Below are 23,413 nucleotides of genomic sequence, written 5' to 3'. Positions count from 1 at the left end.
AAAGGTAAAATGGGAGGACTGGGGGGAAGCTTCTTCCATTGAGGAAAATACCCTGGTTTTCTTTGCCTGCTCTTAAACTTCTGGACAATGGTACTCAACAATGTAAGAAGCGGTGCTCTCCATGTTAACGTGGGATCAGGTTGTGAAAGGTTCTAAATGCATGCAATACGTACACAGGCAAATATCCTGTGTCCTGTATATTGTTTGTTTTGGAACCAAAACCTCACTGCAGTTCTCTTCAGCTTTTGTTACGTATGTTCTTTAACACCCTTTGTCATCTCAATCAGGTGCCAGTATTCTAAAGACAAGTATTTTCAGAAAAGGAATACTTGCAACATTCCCTTTCTTTCCCATATTCTGTCTAGTTGCTTCACTTGGGGTTCCAGTTGAGCAATTTTGCTTTGGTAGGCAGGCTACAAATAATAATAATTTTATTATTTATACCCTGCCTGTCTGGCTGGGTTTCCCCAGCCACTCTGGGCGGCTTACAGCATATATAAAAACATGGTAAAACATCAAACATTAAAAACTTCCCAATGCAGGGCTGCGGTCAGATGTTTTCTAAAATTAGGTAGTTCTTTATCTCGACATCTGAAGGGTGTTTCACAGGGAGGGCGCCACTACTGAGAGAAGGCCCTCTGCAGAATAATGGCAGATTAATCACAAAGCGTTAAGGTATTACAATTGTTAAGGTATTACAATTGTAGGGTTGCCCTGGGAGAGCCACAAATTAATGGAGCTTGGGGATGGTTAAACAAAGGTTTAGAAATTACATGCATGAAACAATAAACTTACTGAGAATCTATAATTGGTGACTTCACACCTCCATAGTGGGCCAAATGGCTATAGCATATGCTGGAGTCACTAATGTGTGCTGCTGTACACAGAGAAATTGTGCCACTTTTAAGTGTACACCCTGGTGACTGTTACAGTGTAGAACGGCATGTGAAGTTTAGCATATTGGTGGAGTCCACATATTTGGTGTCATTGATGATGGCTATGACAAGCGTGGGGATGAGGAAGCTTTGTCAAGTTTTGTGGCGTAAATACTCCACTACTAAGTGGCATGTATTGTAGAAAATGGGAATAATGATGTGATCCTGTACGTGCTTGCTTAATAAAGTAGGTGATGTTTGGGGGTTGGCTCCTGTTAACAGTATACACTGAATCTTCTCAATAGTTAAGCAAATGAGACATTTGCTCGTTTTCCGTCACCGCTTCCTTTGAATACCTTTGAGCTGTCATTAATTGTGAAACAAAACTGCTTCCAAAGAAAAGGTTGTTTTTCACTTCCCCATCCTCTGTGTAAGGTTTTCCAAATCTTGCCCCTCCAGGACTAATAACCCAGACCTTACTAGACCACACTTGGATGAGAACCTACAAGCAGCAACCTTGACCATGACCTGTGATTAGAATCTTGAGTTTATAAATCTAATTTAGGAGTGCCCTCACTCCTGCCTCACCACATCCTTAAAAAAATTAGATGGCAGCAAGAATGTAAACTTGTGGCAGTTGTGAAGCTGTTATGCCTAAAACGCTAGGAATCTTGTGTGGTGATCAAGGTAGAAATCTCTAGAAGTTCCCAATTTATAACAGGAACAGTGAAGTGAACCTTTTTGATCATTCTGTGACAGCCAGCAGGTGGCACTGTTGATTTTTACCAAAACAGATTCAATGGAAATGCAAGTTTCTGTGCCAAAAGCCAAAGTGGAGAATAACCTTGAGGCCTGTGTTCTAGGTAAAAAGTAAAGGTAAAGGGACCCCTGACCATTAGGTCCAGTCGTGGCCGACTCTGGGGTTGCTGCGCTCATCTCGCTTTATTGGCCGAGGGAGCCAGTGTACAGCTTCCGTGTCATGTGGCTGTTTACCTTCCCGCCAGAGCGGTACCTATTTATTTCCACTTTGACGTGCTTTTGAACTGCTAAGTTGGCAGGAGCAGGGACTGAGCAACGGGAGCTCACCCCGTCACAGGGATTCGAACCGCCAACCTTCTGATCTGCAAGTCCTAGGCTCTGGTTTAACCCACAGCGCCACCCACGTCCTGTGTTCTAGATAGCCCATTCTTATTTAAAGGAATGGGCAACCACTAGAGCTGAGTATCTACTGCACTGTTTGTAATGAAGACAAATAGCTGTTCAAAATGATTACACCAGTTTCAGAAGATGAAGTGTTCAACCTGGAATTTGAGGAACAGTCATAACTCCTGGCTCTTCCAAATGCTGAAGTGTATCTATGATTGGGCAGGGGAAGCTATCATTTCTATCAACAGCTATAACTTCGTGACCCTTCTAAGAATAATTGACAACAGGAAAGTGCTGATGACTGATTGGAAGAGCTTCACTACTATTTTTTACGAGTTCTGTTAATAATGAAGTGGGGAAAGTTGTGGCATTGTCTATATACTTAGAATTAAAAGGGCAGAAAGAACACAGTTCTTAGGAAATTATGCCTCTACCTGGTTACTCCCATCCCCAATATATTTATCACACTCCTTATCTTATTCATACAGTAACAACTTTATTTGCTTGCTTCCAACCATATGTAATTACTTGCCATTTTATATTCATTCTGACCTAGTAACTCTTCATGCTATGCATGAAAAGGTCTCTCATACCTTTCTTGCTGAGGAAGGAAATGTAACTTGGGAACATGTGTAAGCAAAATATCCTGTGTGCATAATTTTTCATTTAAGAAGGCATATGGAACAAAAAACGTGACAGAACAAAAACGTGACAAAGCTCCTGTGCCAACTGCAGCTTTCCACATTTCATAGATGCTGCTATAGGTCTCACACGTGGTCTGGAATGGGTAAGGGATGCTCTTTTATTTGAATGACTTGGGTGGCTGCCTGTACAGAAATGAGAAGAGTGGCAATGAGTAATGGGTAGAAAAGGAGGAGGTGCTCATTTTGGATCATTGGGAGAGGGAAGAAGGAAAGGGTATTCTCACTAGTCTCATCCTAGTTTCCCACACTCTGCTAGCCACATGGAGAGCGGGGGGGGGGGGGATCTAAAATAGGACAGTATTTATCCACCCATTAGGAGAGGCTGCGCATGGACAAAACTGGATGGCATCTCTTTAAATGCTTGTTCCCAATCCTACGTTTGCCTGGATGAAGAAAACATTGGAAGATTTACACCTTCCTAACAAAAGTATTTTTCCACCCACCCGTCCAGATGGGGGAGAAACTTGAAAAGTCCATGGCATATGGAAAAAGTTACACCACCTCCTTGCAGACTGCCCTCTGGGGTTTTTTTCTTTCTGCCTCAACATCTTGTTTTTCAGTCATGGGGAAAAAACTCATGACTTAACCTAGCGTTCTTGAGTAAGTCTACCTTCCTGGAGAGACCCTGTCTCTTATTAATGGGAATAGCAATAATTCACACACAGAAAAGCATCCCTCTATTCCTCCCTTTCCTTTAGAAGAAAATGTCCAAGGTGGCTAAGAATATGATGATGATGATGATGATGATGATGATGATGATAATAATTAATAATAATAATAATAATAATAATAATAATAATAATAATTTATTTGTACCCCCCGCCCATCTGGCTGGGCCTCCCCAGCCACTCTGGGCGGCTTCCATAGAACCAAAAATACACTAAAATATCACATGTTAAAAACTTCCCTGAACAGGGCTGCCTTAAGATGTCTTCTGAATGTCAGGTAGTTGTTTATCTGCTGGAAGGGCGTTCCACAGGGCGGGCGCCACTACCGAGAAGGCCCTCTGCCTGGTTCCCTGTAGCTTTGCTTCTCGCAATGAGGGAACCGCCAGAAGGCCCTCGCCGCTGGACCTCAGCGTCCGGGCAGAACGATGGGGGTGGAGATGCTCCTTCATACAATACAATAAAGAAAGCATTATCACGAGTCCATTTAATTTCACTGCACACAGGTGGTGTAGTGACAATAAAGGTTATTTATTATTATTATTATTATTATTATTATTATACATGTTTTCATTTATTAAAAGCAATAGACTCACAGGAGACGGGGCGCAATGAGCACAGCTGACGAAAACAAAACCACTGGATTTGCTAACGGTGCAGTCAACAGTTAGCGCCTCGGAAATGCGCTTTAGATCCCCTTTAAACCTGCACTCCTAAACACACACAGTTACTAGAGAGCAGGCACCTGGGGGGGGGGCCTTTCTCGGGAGTAAATGTGCAGGGGGTCGCGATCCGCTTCTCCTGGTAAGGCTGAGCTAGACAGACGCAATACACACACACACCCCGGTCCCTGTAGCTTTGCCACCTTTTCTCCGGCCTTAGTTTCTGTGTCTGCACGAAAATAAAAACCCAAGCAACCGGGAATAATAGTAATAATATAATCATAATTTATTATTTATACCCCGCCCATCTGGCTGAGTTTCCCCAGCCACTCTGGGCGGCTCCCAATCAAATGATAAAAACAGTACAGCATTAAATATTAAAAACTTCCCTAAACAGTCCCTTCCTCTGCTTGGGAGGCACGCATCTGGCCGACTTTTCCCTGCCGCGCCACAGCTTTTAAAGAGGCTTTTCTCCCGCACCTCAAGGCCGGCGCGGAAAGGAAGAGCGCAAACGCCGCCGGCGCTTCAGGGCGTGACAAGGCCGCGTCTGGGCCGCCGAAGCGCCTCCCCGAGCGGAACGAAGATGGCGGCCGGCATTCGCGCGCCCATAATGCTCCGCGGGAGGCCCAGGCGGCCGGGCGGTTCTTCCGGACTCGGGGCGGCGGCGGCCTCAGCTGGGCATCGCTGAGAGAGAAGAAAGAGGGCGAGAGGACGGAAACTTATGTGAGAGAAAGAGGGAACGGAAGGGCTTGTCCGTCGCGGTTCCCTTCTGCTAGAGGAGGAGGAGGAGGAGGAGGAGAGCCATGAGGCGCCGGGCGCCGCCGACCTCCTTCCCGCTCCCCGCCCTGCTCCTTCTCCTGTTGGTCTTCGGGGCTCCCGAGCTGGGGGCGCTGAGGCACCCGGCGGCCCCTTCCCCTCGGCCCGCCCCACAGCACCGGGGCAGGCACCGGCCGCCGCGATACGGTGAGTTCTTTGAGAGAGAAAGAGAGGCGGACTTCCATAGAGCCTTCTTTCCTCCAGGCACTTTTGGGGTGCGGGTGGGAAACTTGGGGGGGGGGGCGTCGCCAGCCAGACCTGCTCCCCTCCCCCCCCCCTTATCTCTCTTCAGTTAATAGAAAATTTAAAGTGAAGGATCTGGGATATGCTGGGTTTGGCGGGGTTTGTGCTGGGAGAGTCTCAGGCTGCCCTCCGGGGCTGCTCCCAAAGCAGCGCGCTGGCGAAGGAAAGCCCAGCATCCGAGGTGTCTTTGGGGTGGAAAGGTCGCATACTTCTGAACATGCCTACTCGGAAGTAAGCCCCACTTCGTTCAGTGAGCACTTGCTCCCAGGTTTGGCGTGCCTAAGGTTTGCAGCCTGAGCCTTTTTTTCCTCCCCACTCCCCCCACTGCTGAATTCATATAGTGGGTGTAGTGACTGGGTTTTGGAAACTCTGCAAACTGAGAAGCTGCTCAGTTCTTTCGGTTTGGTGGGGAGGGGGAAAACCCCAGCCAATCTTAACGCTGATTGCACTAGAGCAGGGTTTCCCAAAGGTGGGTCTCCAGCTGTTTTGGGGACTGCCATCAACCCTAGCTAGCAGGACCCAGCGGTCAGGGGATGATGGGAATTGCAGTTCGGAAACAGCTGGGGACCCAAGTTTGGGAAACCCTGCTCCAAGAGAGCAGGGCTGGGGAAACAAGTTGCTGCCTGGATGCCAGTTGGACTGCCAGCTTCCATCAACCCCCCAGAGCCAGCGTGACCAATGGCTAGGGGCAGTGGGAGTGGTAGTCTAACCATGTCTCTCTAGGGCACATGTTCTTCTTCCCTGTTCTGGGAGCATGGAAGGAAAGATACACAGTGCTGATGTTGCATGAATGTTAATTAACTGTAGTGTTAAGCCTGTGAGGAAGTTCCTGGTTTGCCTCAGTGCTTTGTGGGAGGAAAAGGCTATTGTACAGAGGACGGGGCTGCTCAGAAAGTGTTGTTGTATTTGACTACTATTACTAAGTCAAGAGCTGTGGCTGCATATAGTAGTGGTAAGCTCTCATTGTTATATCTGTACTGGATTTGGTCACACAGGTCCTGAACCAGGTCCTGGACTGGGTGATGGGCAGAATAAAGGCCCTTAAGCTTGAAACTGAATCCTTACAAGACTGAGCTCTTGTTGGAGGGGTGTCTGTGTATGGGAACTGAGCAGATTGCCTGTTCTGGATGGGGTTACACGCCCCCTGAAGGTTCAGTGACATGTGTCACTGGAGGTCCAAGTGGCCACAGTGGTGCTACGTGCTTTCTACTGGCTTTGGCTGGTAATCCAGCTATGACAGTTCTTCATCCAGGATAACCTCACTATTGGTAACTTTAATAAAGTGCTCTAATTGAGGCTTTTATTGAGGTTGATCTGGTAGTTGTAACTGGCACAGCATGTAGTGGTTAAGTTGCTGACTAGATCAGCCAGCTGTGAGGATGTTACCCCCATTGCTTAAAGCAGGGACATCCAACTCCCAATAGACTGTGATCTACTCACAGTATAAAAAACCTGGAAGTGATCTACCTATTGTTGTTGGATAGAACACACAGTTGCTGAACTTTTTTTTTTAGGAAGCCAAAGTTGTGGAGCTTTTTGGGAAAGCCAGAGTTGTTGAGCTTTCTTTTTTTTTGGGGGGGGGGGTGATGGAGATCACTGAGGGGCCAAAGATCTACCAGGAACACCCCGTGCTCTACCAGTAGATAGCAAGCTACCTGTTGGACACGCCTGGCTTAAAGCATTACACTGGCTTCCAATTTGCTCCAGGGTCAGTTGAAACTGATGTTACTGGCATATAAAGCCCTGAACAACCTAGGACTGGGTTACGTAAGAGCATGCCTTTTCCTGTATAGGCCTGCCCGTTCTATGAGATCACTAGAGCAGGCCTTCCTGGTTGTCCTGCAGCCTGCATAACTTATCAGATGACAACCAGAGGAAGGGCTTTCTCTGCAGTGGCGTCCAACCTTTGGGATTATTTCCCACTAGGTTTCAGGCAAGGTCCAGCCCTGCATGTAAAATTGGCATGTCTTGTTTTTATGGAAAACAGTGTAAACCATCCTAGAATTTTCAGTGAATAAATAATCACACTTTCATACACTGTAGAATTTCTTGTTGATAAATGACAATTGATGTTTTAAATAAATAATGTACAATTCAGAATCATCACTTGCATTTGTGTCCCACATGGCAGATAGTGAGTGAATTGTGTGTAGAAATTGGGGCCTGTGGTGAGTTGATTATTTATAACCTATGAGAAATTCAGGGATGTTGTAATAATCCTCTTCCCAAATGAATGAATGGATGAGTAATAGAGACTACAACTGGTACTGTTCATGAAAGGTTGCTATGTACTGTATCTTTGCCTCTAACAGGAGTGCTCTTATTTGAACTTCCAGCATTCTCCTTCTCCAGGATGTTATCTTTTGTAAGGAGGAGAAGGAATTGTTAGGAGCAGGGGATGGAGAATTTCCTTTGACTGGCAACTGGCTCCAGTGTGTGGCGACTTCCTAGCTCTAGGGTGATGATGTGGTAGCTGAGGGGTGGGAAGAGGAGGCAGAAGAGAGGGAGATAGTAAGGATTTGGGGTGGGGAGTGAGGGGGGAGGTGAACACAAAGCAAAATGGATCAGTGAGGCTGAGGAAATAAGCAGACCAAGCTGCTTTGAAAGATGGAAAAGAGAAATAGGAATCTACCTCCTAATAGCTATTTCTGAACCCCTGGGGATTGTCAGGGAGGCTAGAGGCTGCCAAGCCAAGGGGATCCCCAGCTAGGCAGGGGATTCAGGGAGCTCTGGAAGAAAAACTAGGTGCAGGTTTCTGTATGGTTGCCAAGCAGGCAAGGTGCTAAAGATACTCTGCCCCAGGTATGTATGTGGCATGCAAATGCTCACTTCTGTCTCTAGCTTCCATCTCCGCTCCCCGCTTGGCTCCTGTTTCCTTTCTTGTCATTCTCCTCTTTATTCTGTTGCCGCTTCCTTTCCTGTGCTTTCCTTTCTTCCGTGTTCCTATTATTATAACTATTATATTAAATATAGCATGGGATTTTTACATTTGTTGCATTCACAAAGAAGTTTGGAGATGCTACTGTATCAAAGCTGCATGCTGTTTTACATCTTGAAAGTGATGCAAAGTAGAATAAATCTGAACAATGTTGCAGAAAGAAGCCTATGCATATTCCAAGTTGTTCTTCCTTCCTTGCTTCTCCCCCACCTCTCACTGTCCTTTCCATTTCAGCTTTCCCTTCTTCACCATTCCTGCCTTTTGTTGCTGCTTCCTCCTTCTCCCTGCACTCATAACCAATAGCCAGGATGCTCATTTGGCTATAACAGGCAAAATATGGCTCATACTGCATTTGCTCCCTGCTCTTTCGCTCCAACACAAGTAGAACAGCTTTTTGGGTTGTTTTTCTTTTACTCCTCCCCTTTTCTTAAGTATGTTTTGTACTTACCTGTATACCTTGGGAGTTCACTCTACTCTATTGTTACCTTGCTTGTATGTGTGTGTGGGGGGTGTCATTTTGGCTGTATAACAATGACACTCTTCTCTTCCCCTGAAGATTGGAAGTAGAGTTGCACATGCACCACTCTTTTCCTGTGGTAAGAGGCAAGTAGTGGCCATGTGATAAACAGCTGTCCCTCATCACCTAAAGAGCTTCAGTTTTGTATCTGCATGTGGGGAATGGGGTGACATTGGATTGCAGCCTACAAAAAAAATGCTCTTTCCGTTTTCGGGGCAGGGAAAGGAAGTTGCAGTCAGTTTTTCTCTTTATTGTCAGTACTGTCTTTACACTTGTAGTTCCTAATTTCACATGCAGCAATACACCGAAGCAATGTTGAAGTGCCACTAGCTCGGTGGAAGAGCATCTAACTTTGCATGCAGAAGTTCTCAGTTTGAACTCAGGTGGCTAAGAACATTATATCACAAGGCAGGGAAAGACTGACCAAGACTTGGGAGAGCTGCTGACAAACAATGCTGGGTTAAGTGGAAAAAATACTTGATTTGGCGTAAAGCAGCCATATATATTCATAGAACGATATCTTTTTAGTGCCCTTGAGTGTATTCTCATTTTGTGGGAAGGAATGGACAGGCAGTTGTAGGAGCAAATGCTGGTAGCTGATTACTTAAAAATATTCTTTGGAATGGGGTGTGGAGTGTCTGGTTTCATTTCCTGGTTTTGCCATAACTTCCAGTATAACAACTTGTGTTATGTGTACATCATGCTTCTTGGGCATGTGGTTTCCACACAACTCTCTTGAGAATAAAGTCATTGACTTCTAAAGCACCTATTTTCTGGGCTTGCTTGGAATAAAAAGACCTGGGGAAAATATTCCACACAAGAAAAACAGGCACTATTGCTTGAATGCAAGGGCATTCTGTAAATTATCTTTACCCTGGCCTTTGACAGTTAAAGTATTTTGTTTTGTTGGAACTACCTCTCTTGCTTGATTTATACTGCTCTGCTCCATTTGGAATGGTGTTGCTTGATTTATGGCTTCCCCTGTTTTTAAGATTTGTGTATTGTTGTAACCAACTCTGAGACCTTAAGTTGGAGGGTGGTTAATAAAACTTAAATAAATAAAATAATGAGTGTTCAGACTATTTAGAGCTGAGCTATGCAATCTGCAAAACTCAAGTGGTGGTGCTTGACGGGACCACTTTTGACTGGAGGTTGTAAGTGGCAGATTTGAATGCTCTCAGTGTTAGCATGTTTGCCATAGGCTTTAGCATGGCCTTCTCCCTGGGAGTGAAGTTTTGGACTTTATTTTGTATAATCTAAACATTTAAAAATATTAAATGATATGAAGAAATGCTAACACAGACGTCAATGTGTGTGTCAATAAAAGCGTTCAATATACTGCTGCTAAATGTGTATCCCTCTCCTTTTGTCCAGTTGTTGAATTCTGAGAATAACTGCTTCCCTTGAAAATAATATAAAAATATTATGCTTGCAGTAATAAATCTGCAGTTGTTATACCTGAAATGGACAGAAAATAAATGGAAACAAGTTGATTTTAAATGTCAAAATTTTAATTTATTTAAGTAATGTGTTTGTTTGCCTTATGTATTAGTGGTTTAAACAAGCAAACATTTATAAAAGCCATGTGCAATTATTTTTGTAAATGCCAACTGTTATGGAAATGTTAAAAATGGTTAGATTTTTCAGTTGAACTGATCTAAATACTGCTGCTCTTCGGAACAGATGTAAATAAGTCATTAACGTGTCTCAGTGTAGGTTATGATTAATGACAAGGAGTTTCTTGATCAGGTTTTCAGTCTTGGGCATATTATTGGTCTTGGGATACTATAGGCATGTGGAAGCTGGATTTTGAAAGTGTGCACAACTTTGACTTGGGGTGATTGCCTGGACTTAGATTCTTGACATAGATCAGCCTTTCTGGAGACTTCTAGATCCTAACTAGATACTATCTACTTTAGCATACAAAGACGTGTGGTTGTGAGGGCTGATGATGGCTGTAAACTTGCCTTCTGTAGTACTTATGTACACTAATAGGAATAATGTGTAAATGGGATAACTCTGATGTTAACATTTGCCCCTTAAATACAGAGATTGATGGCCAGTTAAGCAGTGGCAGACTTAGTAACACATTTCGCAAAGGATGATTAATGATGTGGATGGCCAAAGTGGAATCTTTGAACATGTTATTTGCATAAATACCTTTGGGGTTTAACAGAAATTGAACATTTCTGCTAATAGGCTGATTCTAAGTTTCTTGCATATTTTTAACTCTCACGATGAAAATATCTATCCACAATGAACACCAGCAAAGTGTGAAGCCTTAGGTTTTATTATTCTTGTTTATGATCAATTTGTTAGCATGGTAGGTTATATTCTTGCTTTGTGAAAAATGGAGAAGAAAGTGGGTTAGATGGCGTAGACTAGAGAGAGATGAATTAGTACATCTTTATTGATAAAAGCTATGCATTAGAATGTGGTTCCTCAGCTCTTTGTGGAACCATCTATCTATCTGCATTTTTTCAATGGATGTATTTTGTTTTATTTCTATGCTACAGTATAGTAATCCACACTCACCAGGACATTTCTTGCCTAAGAAATCAGTTTGAATCTTATTAGAAACCTCTGGTTATATTTCTGAGTCACTGATTCAGACTAATGCTTTATCCAGGGGAACTTGATGACTGGAATGATGAAATGGTTCACTATTTAAGTAGTGGGAGAGGGGAATCCAAAAAATAACAAATTTTATGACTCTGGACATAAATGGAAACCAGGTTCCTGCTATATGAACAAGCCATAGCAAATCTCAGGCTCAGGTTACATATTTCCACTTCCTCTTCCCCTCTCCTCTCTTATGGCTGCAAGGAGGTGCTTGTAAACTTCTGTTTTGTTTTTCAACCAATGGGGAACCACAGTTCCCCATTGTATCTTAACTTGAGAAGCTGTGCATTGCTTAATCTCTAGGTAGTGAACCAGGATCAGAAGCCACAATTTGATCATTGCTGCTTCTCATGAAATAGAGTGAAAATCCCTCAAGTTTAGCTCCTCAAATTCAAACATAATGGAGAGCTGTGGTTCATTTAAAATTGGGAGCTAAAGTTCTGAGCTCCTACTTCATGTGTGCAAAAGCAGTAGGGCGGCAGTGGAGTGTGTGAGCTTGAGGCATGCCATGGCTGATCGATGTGGTGGGAATTATTGTCTTTTTATTACATCTAACAAGGACATTTTTCTAGCTGTTCTCTTGTTAAGCCTTCTATTTCTTCCCCACAGAGAATCTGGAATCTGTTCTCTCAGACTATGATATTCTTTCGGTGTCAAACATCCAACAGCACTCAGTAAGAAAAAGAGACCTGCAACCAGAATCCCATATAGAGAAACTCATAAGTTTTTCAGCATTGCATAGGTGAGGCATCTTTAGTGAGAAGTTTGACTTAATATTATCTTACTGATTCCCTTTAAATTGTTGATTTCTGTGTTTTTTTCTCTTTTTACGCATGCCTTTTTCTCAGTTCTGCTTTAATTTCAGTAATTGGCTTTTGTTTGCATTGTTGGGAGGCCTATAGATCAACAAATTTATTCAGATTATCATTAGAATTCTGTAGTGTACAGTTGCCCCAAGAAAGGTGTCCATTCCCTTATTATTGAATGTTTACCAATTCTTAGGCATTTGACTTTTTTGAGAAAGTAGAATAGCTATACACAGGAACAACTGTGGTAATTTGGGTTTCTGAAACCAAATCTTCAAAGAGGAAGAAAGAACTAAGAGTGTGGAATCATTACAATCAGCAGCTACTGCTCTCTTTTATAAATCTACTCTCCACTTCAGCACATACAATGTATTTAAGCAAAATTGTTCAATTTGTATTATGTATGAATTTTAGAGCATTAAGCACTCCCCTTGAACAAACACAGTAGGTAGAATTGACACACACATTAAAAAAAATCTTCTTTTTTAAAAAAAGTGTTTTTAAAACTACATTGAATTTTCCATAAGGCTCACCATCACTATCTACTGTCACATTGTATATTGTACTTAAAACACACTTAAAACATATTAATTGCAGCTATATGGCTGAGTCCAAAGACTCAAGGTGTCTCTGAGCTAGGAAAGGGGACAAGGGTTCGGCCTCACAGCTGTGCTGAGCGTCAGGGACTCAAAGCACCTCTCAAGCTCAACTTGATACCAAATGTAATATCCTAGTGTATTTGGATCCATTAAATGTATTTGAACACCAAATGTAATACCTCAATGTGTTCGGATACATTAAAAATATATAGCTGATATAAATCTCAAAATTAAATGGAAGCAAATTCTTTTACAGGCATTTTAAATTATACTTAACTTCAACTGCGGACCATTTTCCCAAAAACTTTCAAGCACTTATAGTGAATGGCCAAGGCAAGGAAACCGAATATCAAGTACAGTGGCAGGAATTTTTCACAGGACATGTTGTAGGTGAGTATAATAAGTTGTTTTTGGTGGGAGGGGGAAAGTATTACTGGATTTTTGTATTGTTATAAAAAAGTGTTTTGTCATAAAGAAGTCATCTCAAACTGGCATTCTATATTATCATGAGAACTTCAGACATTGTTACTGGTTTAATCAGACCATTTACAAATGGTGTCACGTAGAAGTAAATGAGTTTATATCTATTTAAAATAATCCTTTGGGGGCTAGTTGGCAGATGATCTGTGTGAATCAGAACCTCAGAAGTTTAAATAATAACCATAAATTCTTGAAAAATTGATCTGAAATGCTATCTTCTCTAGAATATATTTGTGCATGCACTGTTTTTCTTAAGGACAAAAAGTTGTTGGAAGTCATTTGATTCATGGAATGAGTGTGGCTAGATGTGAAGTGATATGCTTGTGACTAGGAGGAAGTGGTTGTTAAATGTTACAGCTGATGGTCTTTTCTTTCCTCCTCTCTCTTTACCTCAGGTCAGAGCAACTCCAAAGTTACAGCACACATAGGTGAGGACGACTTCACAGTGAGGATCAACACTGATGATGAAGAATATAATGTTGAGGTACACCTCTTTATTGGAATCTAGATGCAGACAATATGAACTTTCAGTCAGGTTGCTTCACGTTATTTAATATTTCTAGGGATGGAATTGCTGTTCGTTTTAACCCTATGTCAAATGTTTCTGCCAACTGTCTGTGGCTCTGTGGACTGATAGAAACAGCCCTATTGACTGGGATGCTCATGTGAAATACTACATATGCAGGCAAAACTTACATTTGGTTTATGTACTGACCGTGCTGTTCCTTAAGGCTGGTGAACTGAGGCCTTTTGGTCAACTTTAGTCTGCAGTCCTATATACACATATATATCTGGGGATAAGTCCCATTGAACTCAGGGGAGCTTCCTTCTAAGAAGACATGTATAGGATCACACTGTGAAAGACATACCGTACTTAGACATCTGTTTCTCTACCTGTAGCCCTTGTGGAGGTTTCTCAATAATACACAAGATGAAAGACTTTTGGTCTACAGATCAGAAGACATCAAGGATTTCTCACGATTGCAGTCCCCAAAAGTATGTGGCTATGTTAAAATGGAAGAGGAGGAGGAGCTTTTGGGTGGAGGGCTGAAGGAGAGTAAATTAAATAAAGGTGAGTGTTAAACTGCTTGCAATAATCTTCCGCAATCGAACTAGAATTTTTTACTGTACATTAATGTATGTAGTGAAGTGAGTCTTATGGACACCGAAGAGACAGAATGCATACTTCCTAGCACACTGAAAGAGACTTATATGTAATTTTTATTTAAGACAGGCATAAAAACAATTAGGGCTGAAGATTTATACAATCTGAAGAGAAACCAGAATATTCTGACTCTTTGATGTGGAGAGAGCTTTTTCCTCACACTTAAGCAAAGCAATTATTTCTGTATAAAAAAATGAATAAATAATGAGAATAATAATAAATGGACTTGCTGCCTTTGGCCTTCTTTATGATACAGTAAAAGAGAGATTTAAAAATTAGTACTTCTTTAAAAATATGCTGGTGTGTGTTAAGAACTGAGAGCTCTTTTCCAGGCTATAGTGTTATGTGATTGCTTTTTAAAAATACATCACAGTCCTTTAGCTTGCAAAAATAATAATAATAATGTTGAACAACGTACTGGATTCAGCAAATAAAATCGTTTCCTGAAAGCATAAGTTAAGGAGATCTTTCTCCTATTTAAATTTATTTAGTAATGTTATATGGTACATTGAGATTTTCAAAGAAGTTGTATTAATACAATCATTTAGTTTTGCTAAAAAATAAACATAAACATTCAGAGGTATATATAATTGAAATTTATCCTCTTACATTTGGGTATTTTCAACATGTTAAAAAAATGTAAATAATCTCAAAGACACAGTATGTCTCCTGAAAATCCTAACGGGGCCCTAGGTTCCACAAATGTGCTTTGTGATGTTGCCCTATAGTCGATTTACATGTTTCCTTGTTTTCTACAACACTGAAGCTAAAGAATTACTTTGTATACAGCACAGGTTTTAAATACAATCTGTTAATGTAATACAGTGGTACCTCGGGTTACATACGCTTCAGCTTACAGACTCCACTAACCCAGAAATAGTGCTTCAGGTTATGAACTTTGCTTCAGGATGAGAACAGAAATCACTTGGTGGTGGCGCGACAGCAGCAGGAGGCCCCATTAGCTAAAATGGTTCTTCAGGTTAAGAACAGTTTCAGGTTAAGAACGGACCTCCAGAACGAATTAAGTACTTAACCCAAAGTACCACTGTACTCAATTCGACATAAACAATGTCTTAAATGGTGACAGCAACTTGGTATCTCTTTAATTGTCACAATAGCAGATGTCCCTCGAAGAAAAAGAGCCACCCCAGACCCTTTGAAGAACACCTGCAGGATATTGGTGGTGGCAGATTATCGCTTCTTTAAGAACATGGGCCGTGGGGAGGAAAGTACTACAATTAACTATTTGGTAAGTGTTATTGTCTGCTCTTGATTCCTTGATGAAATATGTAAAAAACAAACAAACAAACAAACTGCTGAAGTTAGAAAGCTAATAGAATGTCACTGTTAGACATAAGAAGAGTATGGGTGTGTTTGTGTGAAGCCTGATTTGGGGTAGAGTGCAATAATTTCATTTCACTTTTAATTTGTACACCGCCTTTCTATATAACTATGCACAAGGCGGTTTGCAGCAACAAAATATGCAACAAGGAACACACACCGTATAATAATCTGATCCAATACAAAAAGTCATAATGAAGCATAACTTTAAAATGGAACAACCTAGTGGTACCTCAGGTTACAGACGCTTCAGGTTACAGACTCCGCTAACCCAGAAATAGTACCTCAGGTTAAGAACTTTGCTTCAGGATGAGAACAGAAATCGCGCAGCGGAGGCGCAGCAGCGGGAGGGCCCATTAAGAACAGTTTCTGGTTAAGAACGGCCCTCCAAAATGAATTAAGTTAATAACCTGAGGCACCACTGTATATGGAATAAAAGTAATAATCAATAATCTATTATATTATAATAGTACATAATAAAATTAAACTCTCAAAACATCAGCAAATAATAATTAAATCGAAAATCACTCTTAATAATTGCAATAAATAACTACTAAACTATGACCAATAGAAATAACCTCAAGTCACAATGCATAAAATGGGCTCTCTTATGCTTAGAGTTTGTGTATCTTGTTACTTGGGGATACTGTTGATCCAATTTGATTTGCTGTTTCCTCCCACTATCTTGTATAATGTGTTTTAGCCTGAAGGGCTCTCCAAATGCTGAACAGCAGTTTAAAATATCACAACAATGTGTATTCTGAAAGGAAGCGGTCATGGTGGTTGCACGTTGCTTTAATTTTATCCTCTTCCTCTCTCTCCCCCCCCCCCAAACCAACAACATTGGCAGTACTAAATCAGAGGTGGAGAACCTGGTTCGCTCCAGATATTGCTGGACTCCAATTCCCATCAGCCCTCGCCAGCATAGCCAATGACCAGGAATGATGGGAATTGTATCAATCTGTGCCACAGATTCCCCACCCCTTGTACAGAACTTTGGAAACCTCTTTCAAAGCTCCTTGAAAGCTTCCCGTGGGTTTTTCTTTTCTTTTCAAGTGTTAAAATATGTTTCAGAATCTACTGACAAGAGACTGGATCTGAATAACTTCTCCCTTTTCTGTGCCTAGATTGAATTAATAGACAGAGTGGATGACATCTATCGAAATACATCATGGGATAATGCAGACTTCAAAGATTATGGCATACAGATAGATCAGGTATTTAGAAAATACTCTTCGGATAATGTTCAGATTTGATCACAGTGTATTTGTGTGTGTGTGTGTATATACGTACGCACACCATTGAATGCAATGGACCTTATGAAAACATAGTCATTAGTACAGAAGAGCAGGCTAGAGTGTTATTGATAAAATTATTCATCAAGAGAAATCCAGTTCTGATGGTACACACGAACGATGTAAATCGCAATTTTTTGCTTGATATGTTTAATTATACAAAGTTGCATCAACTTCTGGTTTACTGGAAATTCTGGGCAGCTTTCCATACACTCTCTCCCCCCCCCCATTTATAGTCAAAATTTTCTGCCTATAACTAGGATGTTCAACTTACAGTAAGTTTAAGGTGCATTCTGCACTGATTCCATTTAATGGCATGCTTATTAGGTGCACAGTGTAAGCAGAATTCTGACCTAATTTTCTGAATCATCTGAATTATAAGGAGAAAGCAGTGTGTGTATCAAAAAAATTGCTTACTGAGGCATCTGAACTAAATTACTTAAATTATTTATATATCTTTTGAATCTAGATTATTGTTCACAATGAGTCACAACCTGTACGTTCCGGGGAAAGACACTACAACATGGCAAAAAGTCCTCTAGATGACCGTGAGGATGCTTGGGATGTGAAGGAGCTGCTGGAGGTAGGCTGCGTGTGTTCTATGATGCATACAACGTAAGCACCCCACTTATTAGAAAGGCTTGTCTTTCTAATAAACTGAACGCTTACTACAAGTAATACCGCATGCTTGCTAAAAGTAATACTGTGCGTTAATTATTTTAATCCAAGAGGCTTATCTAGGAGACTCCAAGTACCCAAGTACTTTATTTCAGAAATTTTTTAAAACTACCTGTTAGTAACTACAATTTAAAAATGATTGAGGGCAAGTCACTGTTTTTAGACAAGGATGATAGACCAGGTGATCGCTATTGAACGATGCTGCAATCTGCAAAGCTTGTTAACCAACAGTGTCTCATTTATGGAGTAAAAATTTTCTCTAAACTGTGTTTGGCACATTTCCCTCTACACAGCAATTCAGTGCTGATATAGCAGACAGAGCTGCTCGCGTGTGCCTTGCGCATCTCTTTACCTACCAAGACTTTGCTCTGGGTACTCTTGGACTGGCTTATGTCGGATCTCAAAGGCCAACCAGCCATGGAGGCATCTGCCCAAAAGGTAATGTTTTTTCCCATTTAACAAGTTTGCTTATTGTTTGTCAAAGTGCCTAAAGATAAGTGTACATCCAGGATATGTACTCTTTTAAAACGGGTTGGTGGTCTGTAGATTTACTCCTTATCCAGAGGCTGTTCTAGTGAGCAGGAGCTTTGCTCAGCATCCCTATTGCATTTGCAGTATAGCTTCTTCATTCATGGTATCCAAGTTGTGTTAGTGGGACACATCATGGGTGGGCAAACTAAGGCCCGGGGGCCGGATCTGGCTCAAGTGCCTTCTAAATCTAGCCCGCGTGTTTTTACATGAGTAGAATGTGTCCTTTAATTTAAAATGCATCTCTGGATTATTTGTGGGGCCTGCTGGTGTTTTTACATGAGTAGAATGTGTCCTTTTATTTAGAATGTATCTCTGGGTTATTTGTGGGTCATAGGAATTCCTTCATCCCCCCCCCCCAAAAAAATAGTCCGGCCTCCCACAAAGTTTGATAGTGGACCTGCCCCCTGCTGAAAAACTTTGCTGACCCCTGGTGTACCTCACCAGTCCAACACTATGCGTTACTGATACTGTTAAGAGACAGAGGATGCATTAATGAGGGTACAGATTAGGGTTTTTTTCCCGGGGGTCGTGGTGGTAAAGGGCTTAAACTGGAGAAAAACCTAAATTTCCCCAAAACGTCTGTCTTTCAGCTATCTAGCATATCGTAGCCACTGCTTATAAGAATGAAGTTCATGGTATGTGTCTACACACTCCAATGTGCTTTAATGCACACATGCAGTTCCTTCCTAGTGACTTGGTGGGGTTGTGCCTTGAGGCTACTAAGACAGGAAGCAATCATTTGCAAAAGAGGTGGTTTCAAATGTAGGCCTGCCTCTACTTGTGAACATTTCACCTTCTGTCCAGTTCTTGCTCTGAATGCCACCCATGTCATAAGGTCGCCACCAGGGTTAGAGAATATATTCATCTCAGCTGAATCTGATAAGCCACTGAGGACTGCAGATGTTCTCAATTTTAGGCAACAGGCAAGGTTATCAAGGCAGTGTAAATGAATCTTAAATGCTGTAACATGATTTTCTACCTTTTTTTTAAAGCTTTTCCTAGTCCGAATGCTGGAAAGAATGTATACCTCAACAGTGGCTTAACCAGCACAAAGAACTATGGCAAAACTATCCTTACAAAGGTATTGTAAGGAGTTGTGGGAAGTGGTTTCTTAACATGCCTTACAATTCCCTTAGTAGCTTCTGAGCTGATGCCCTATTAGATCTATTTTTTATTTGTCCAGTTGGTTATTTTCAGTTGGTTTCAAAGCTTGTTTTCTGTAAGTCCTGCTTGATATTTTTGAGTACCATAGTTACCTCTGTGAGCAATTCTGTCCCTCTTTGGAAAGCTTTTGACCTTTTGGTGCCATTGTCAATCTGTCTCTTGGCCCTTCTCCAATTGTGCTGTGAGATGAAATTCTCTCTTACACTTCAAAGCAAGCTTTGGGCATCTTTCTTTGAAATGTTTATTTTCTCCATACATGTCCAGTATTAATTCAAAAAGGATTGTTTAATTAGTTCCAATTAGACACATCTTTTTGCTTTTATTAACATGGGTTAGTGAGGAGTTCTGGTGTTACACTGCCATTTTCAGTTGTGTCATCACTGCCCCCCCCTTCCACTTGAAGACATGATTATGAATTATATTCACCTTTTGCTGCACCAATAAAATTTGAAGAACTTTAACTACCACTAGTGAGAAATCTGGCCGTTTCTGTGTGTTAAAGTAAAATTATCTGGTAGTCTTACATTTATAATACAGGTATTTAGAGCACTACACACTTCATTAGCTTCTCAACGGCAGCCTATAAAAGACTGTGTGATGTTAGCCCCAGCTACTCTGCATGGCTCCCAACAGATTAAAAACAGAATAAAACATCAAACATTAAAAACTTCCCTAAATGAGCATGCTTCTTTTGTGTATATATTTTTATAAGGAAGCCGATTTGGTTACAACTCACGAGCTGGGACACAACTTTGGGGCAGAGCATGATCCTGATGGCTTGCCAGAATGTGCCCCCACCGAAGATCAGGGAGGAAAATATGTTATGTACCCAATTGCTGTGAGTGGTGATCATGAAAACAATAAGGTATTTTTTGAAATCATCTTTCTTTCTTTCTTTTTCTCTCTACGTCTGTGTGTGTGTGTGTGTGTGTGTGTGTGCGCGCGCGCGCGCGCACGCATGAGTGCATGCATGCATATATTACAAACCTATGTAGGCAACTTGGTTCCCTACATATGGTAGTGTTGAATGAAAAAGGGAAGGAACCTGGAGGTCATTATTTTACTTAATATTTGCATTGTCAAACTATTTAAAAAAAAATATTTTGTAAGGAAGGACCAGTTTGGCAGAGGATAAGAAAAGGAATGGACAGAGGAAAAGATGTCAAGCTGTAGATCAGGTTGTGGATGGAAGGGGAAGGCTAAGACCTAGTATACATGGGAGTTATATGCCAACCAAAGTGTCTACTCTGCTTTCTGAGTTCTCACCAGATACACTTGTTTCCTTTGAATTTGAAGGCAAGAAGGCTGCCGATGAGAAAGGAATAAAAAAAATTACCAGTTGAATTCCGTACCATATTTTGCACTTGTGCGGCAAAACTAATAATTATATATAGGTTCGCACAATCCTGAATTAGTAGCTCTCTCACCACTAATTTGTTTCTTCCTCTTCTTATTGACACTTTCAGATGTTTTCAAGCTGCAGTAAAGAATCCATCCTTCGGACTATTGAAGCCAAGGCGCCAGAATGCTTCCAAGAGCGCAACAACAAAGTATGTGGCAACTCCAGAGTGGACGAAGACGAGGAATGTGACCCAGGCCTCTTGCGTCTGCACATTGATCCTTGCTGCACATCTGAGTGCAAGCTGAAGCCAAATGCCAAATGCAGGTGAAATATATTTCCTACAAAAGGGGTGGTGGTGGGAAATGTGGGGCTGGCAAGAGAGTTTGTTTTCTTTTTTTTTTCATAGTTGAGGAAACACATGATTATGCTTGTTTACTTTTATGATGCTGTTTATTTTAAAAACATACATTGTGTGACATGAGTTTAGTGAACAAGAGGCTAGTCCTTTGAATAAACTCTGATAGTTCATATGTCTGCATTATTGAATTGTTGGTTGTCAGCTACTTAACTCGTTGCAAAGATGTAATTAAGTATTATGCCTCTTTTTTATTACTGGTGGGGTAATTGGTGATTGCATGTCTAAATTAAGTGTATAGATAAATATTTTAGAACTTCAGTGTGTGTGTGTGTGTGTGTGTGTGTGTGTGAGAGAGAGAGAGAGAGAGAGAGACAGACAGACAGACAGACAGACATGAAGAGACATTTCTGACCCTTCCTTCTGCTACTACTTTGGGTTTGTAATCCTGAATATTCAGATGTCTAAGTTTATTCTTTCTCCATTCTCATCCCTTAGTGATCGCAATAGCCCCTGTTGTAAAGGATGCCAATTTGAAAGTGCACAGAAAAAGTGCCAGGAAGCCATCAATGCCACCTGTAAAGGAGAGTCCTATTGCACAGGTACATCATTGTAGTTGTTAGTTACTCATTCACTTTTTGTCTTATGCATGTTTAAAAAAGTGTGTGCCTGTGCATCTTTAGCTCCTTCCTAATTTCCATTTCCATCAGTACAGTGTGTTTACCTTGTTTTGGAATAATGGGAGATACTTAACCTTAACGACACATTTTTAAGGCTGTCCCAAGAAAGGTGCATTCTAAGAGATGCATGTTTCTGACTTGGGAATCACCTGGTGGGCGGGAGGGGGGGGGAGTGTTTGCATTAATGTGTGGCATTGCAATAAAGCAAAAATGCTTTGGCAGGCTTATTCTGGGATGTTAAACATAAACAGGCCTTTCCTATAGAACATAAGAGTGGAGCCTTTTTGACTCTGGGAACCAGACCTTTATTTGGATCCACTCCTGTTGGCCAACTTTGACAGATGCCATTGGAGTTGTTCATCCTGTATTTGGCTCTTTGAGCTGTGCTGATCATAGAATTGGCAAAGCCCTTTTTTCTTATGACCATCATTAGATGGGAAGCAGGGGCTGGGGGCAAGAAAGAAGCCAGCTTTTTGCAGGCATCAGCTGCGTGAGGGAGATGTCCTTCTTTCAGTGGATGCCTGCAAAATCTAGTGTTGCCTCTTGGCATCTGTAGTAGGAATCTTCTTGAGGGAAGTCTTTCAGAGAGACTTGCTGTGTGAAGGAACTTGTGAGGACCTCTTACCTGTCCTTAGTAAGCCATAGAAATCCTAAACATGTCTGCTCAGAACTATGTCCTGTTAAATTTTCCCTGGACTTCATCCCAGGTAAATGGGGTTAGGATTGCAGCCTTACTTTGTTTATTTCCAGATATTCATATCCTGATGCAAGGCTTATTCTCACTAAATCTCTTCATAGGCAATAGCAGTGAATGTCCTCCCCCAGGGAATGCCCCAGATGACACTGTCTGTGTGGATTTGGGCAAGTGCAAAGATGGAGCGTGCATACCCTTCTGTGAGTGGGGGAAGAACCAGAGTTCATGCGCCTGTAATGGTAAGGAGGGTACCCTTACGTGATGAGCCAGGGCTTACTTGACATTGAAAAGTGATTGCTCAAGCCATAGACACAGCAAAGTGAAGGAGAGCAGCATGCATTTTTCCTTTAGAGGGCTGTTTCATTAGCTAGAGTAAGGTCTCCTTTTACCAGGCACAAATATTGCCTGTGCTGGGGTCAGGTCAGGCTACAGCTTGAATGAACTGCCAGACTTTGCTCAACTCTCATCATCCCTAGCTAGCAGGACCAGTGGTCAGATTATGGGAATTGTAGTCCAAAAACAGCTGGAGACCCAAGTTTGGGAAACACTGTTCTAGAGCTTTGGTCAGATGGTAATGGTAAATGTTTCTCTGCTAGTGCAATGAAGCCGTCTTATATCAAGTCAGACCACTGGTCAATCTAGCTCAGTATTATTGGTAGAAGCTCTCAGGTTTCAGGCAGGAATCTTTTCCAGTTGTACCTGGAGACACCAGATAGAATATTTGGCCTTTTGCATTCAAGGCATGTGCTCTATGCCCTTCCCCAGTTCCCTGCCTACTCATTTACTTCTTGACCTTGTTTATGTGATAGAGCTAGTACTTTCCAGTGCCACTCTTTGGAATAGTTGAAATAAAATGTTTTATTTGGTGTTGTTCTTGTTACTTGGGACTGATTGGTAAGGAAGCTTTAAATATCTGTTGCAGGGGGACTAACCCTTGGATATCTCCATTTCACTCTGGGTTTGATGAAGTTCCTTTTTTCTTCTTACCAGAGTGGAGGGTGCTGCTTATTATAAATTTTAAGTTGTTGTCTGTGTTTGAGTACCATCAGGAATTTGTTCATAAAATAGTGTGGTCTTCAAGAGTAGACTAATGAA

The 23,413-nt window shown here is 41.5% G+C and overlaps 1 protein-coding gene across 2 annotated transcripts in view; it reads left to right on the top strand.

Moving 5' to 3' along the window:
- The first annotated feature begins 4,712 nt into the window (after nucleotides 1–4,712).
- ADAM17 (ADAM metallopeptidase domain 17) overlaps nucleotides 4,713–23,413 on the top strand; it is a 25,330-nt gene continuing 6,629 nt past the window's right edge. Inside the window, exons 1-14 of one of the 2 annotated variants that reach the window (XM_081856988.1) lie at nucleotides 4,713–5,015; nucleotides 11,798–11,930; nucleotides 12,850–12,983; nucleotides 13,469–13,557; nucleotides 13,974–14,145; nucleotides 15,360–15,487; nucleotides 16,707–16,796; nucleotides 17,344–17,457; nucleotides 17,846–17,990; nucleotides 19,076–19,164; nucleotides 19,960–20,112; nucleotides 20,714–20,913; nucleotides 21,443–21,546; nucleotides 22,423–22,557. In XM_081856988.1, coding sequence (XP_081713114.1) covers nucleotides 4,856–5,015; nucleotides 11,798–11,930; nucleotides 12,850–12,983; nucleotides 13,469–13,557; nucleotides 13,974–14,145; nucleotides 15,360–15,487; nucleotides 16,707–16,796; nucleotides 17,344–17,457; nucleotides 17,846–17,990; nucleotides 19,076–19,164; nucleotides 19,960–20,112; nucleotides 20,714–20,913; nucleotides 21,443–21,546; nucleotides 22,423–22,557 — 1,846 coding nt within the window. In that variant the 5' untranslated portion in view covers nucleotides 4,713–4,855. Of the gene's footprint in view, nucleotides 5,016–11,797; nucleotides 11,931–12,849; nucleotides 12,984–13,468; nucleotides 13,558–13,973; nucleotides 14,146–15,356; nucleotides 15,488–16,706; nucleotides 16,797–17,343; nucleotides 17,458–17,845; nucleotides 17,991–19,075; nucleotides 19,165–19,959; nucleotides 20,113–20,713; nucleotides 20,914–21,442; nucleotides 21,547–22,422; nucleotides 22,558–23,413 lie in introns of both variants that reach the window. The other variant, XM_081856987.1, reaches the window with a different exon arrangement.

Source organism: Podarcis erhardii (genome assembly GCF_964252035.2).
Source record: "Podarcis erhardii genome assembly, chromosome: 3".
Classification (NCBI taxonomy): Eukaryota; Metazoa; Chordata; class Lepidosauria; order Squamata; family Lacertidae; genus Podarcis; species Podarcis erhardii.
The sequence above is the reverse complement of the archived record's forward strand: the minus strand, read 5'-3'. Positions and strand labels throughout refer to the sequence as shown.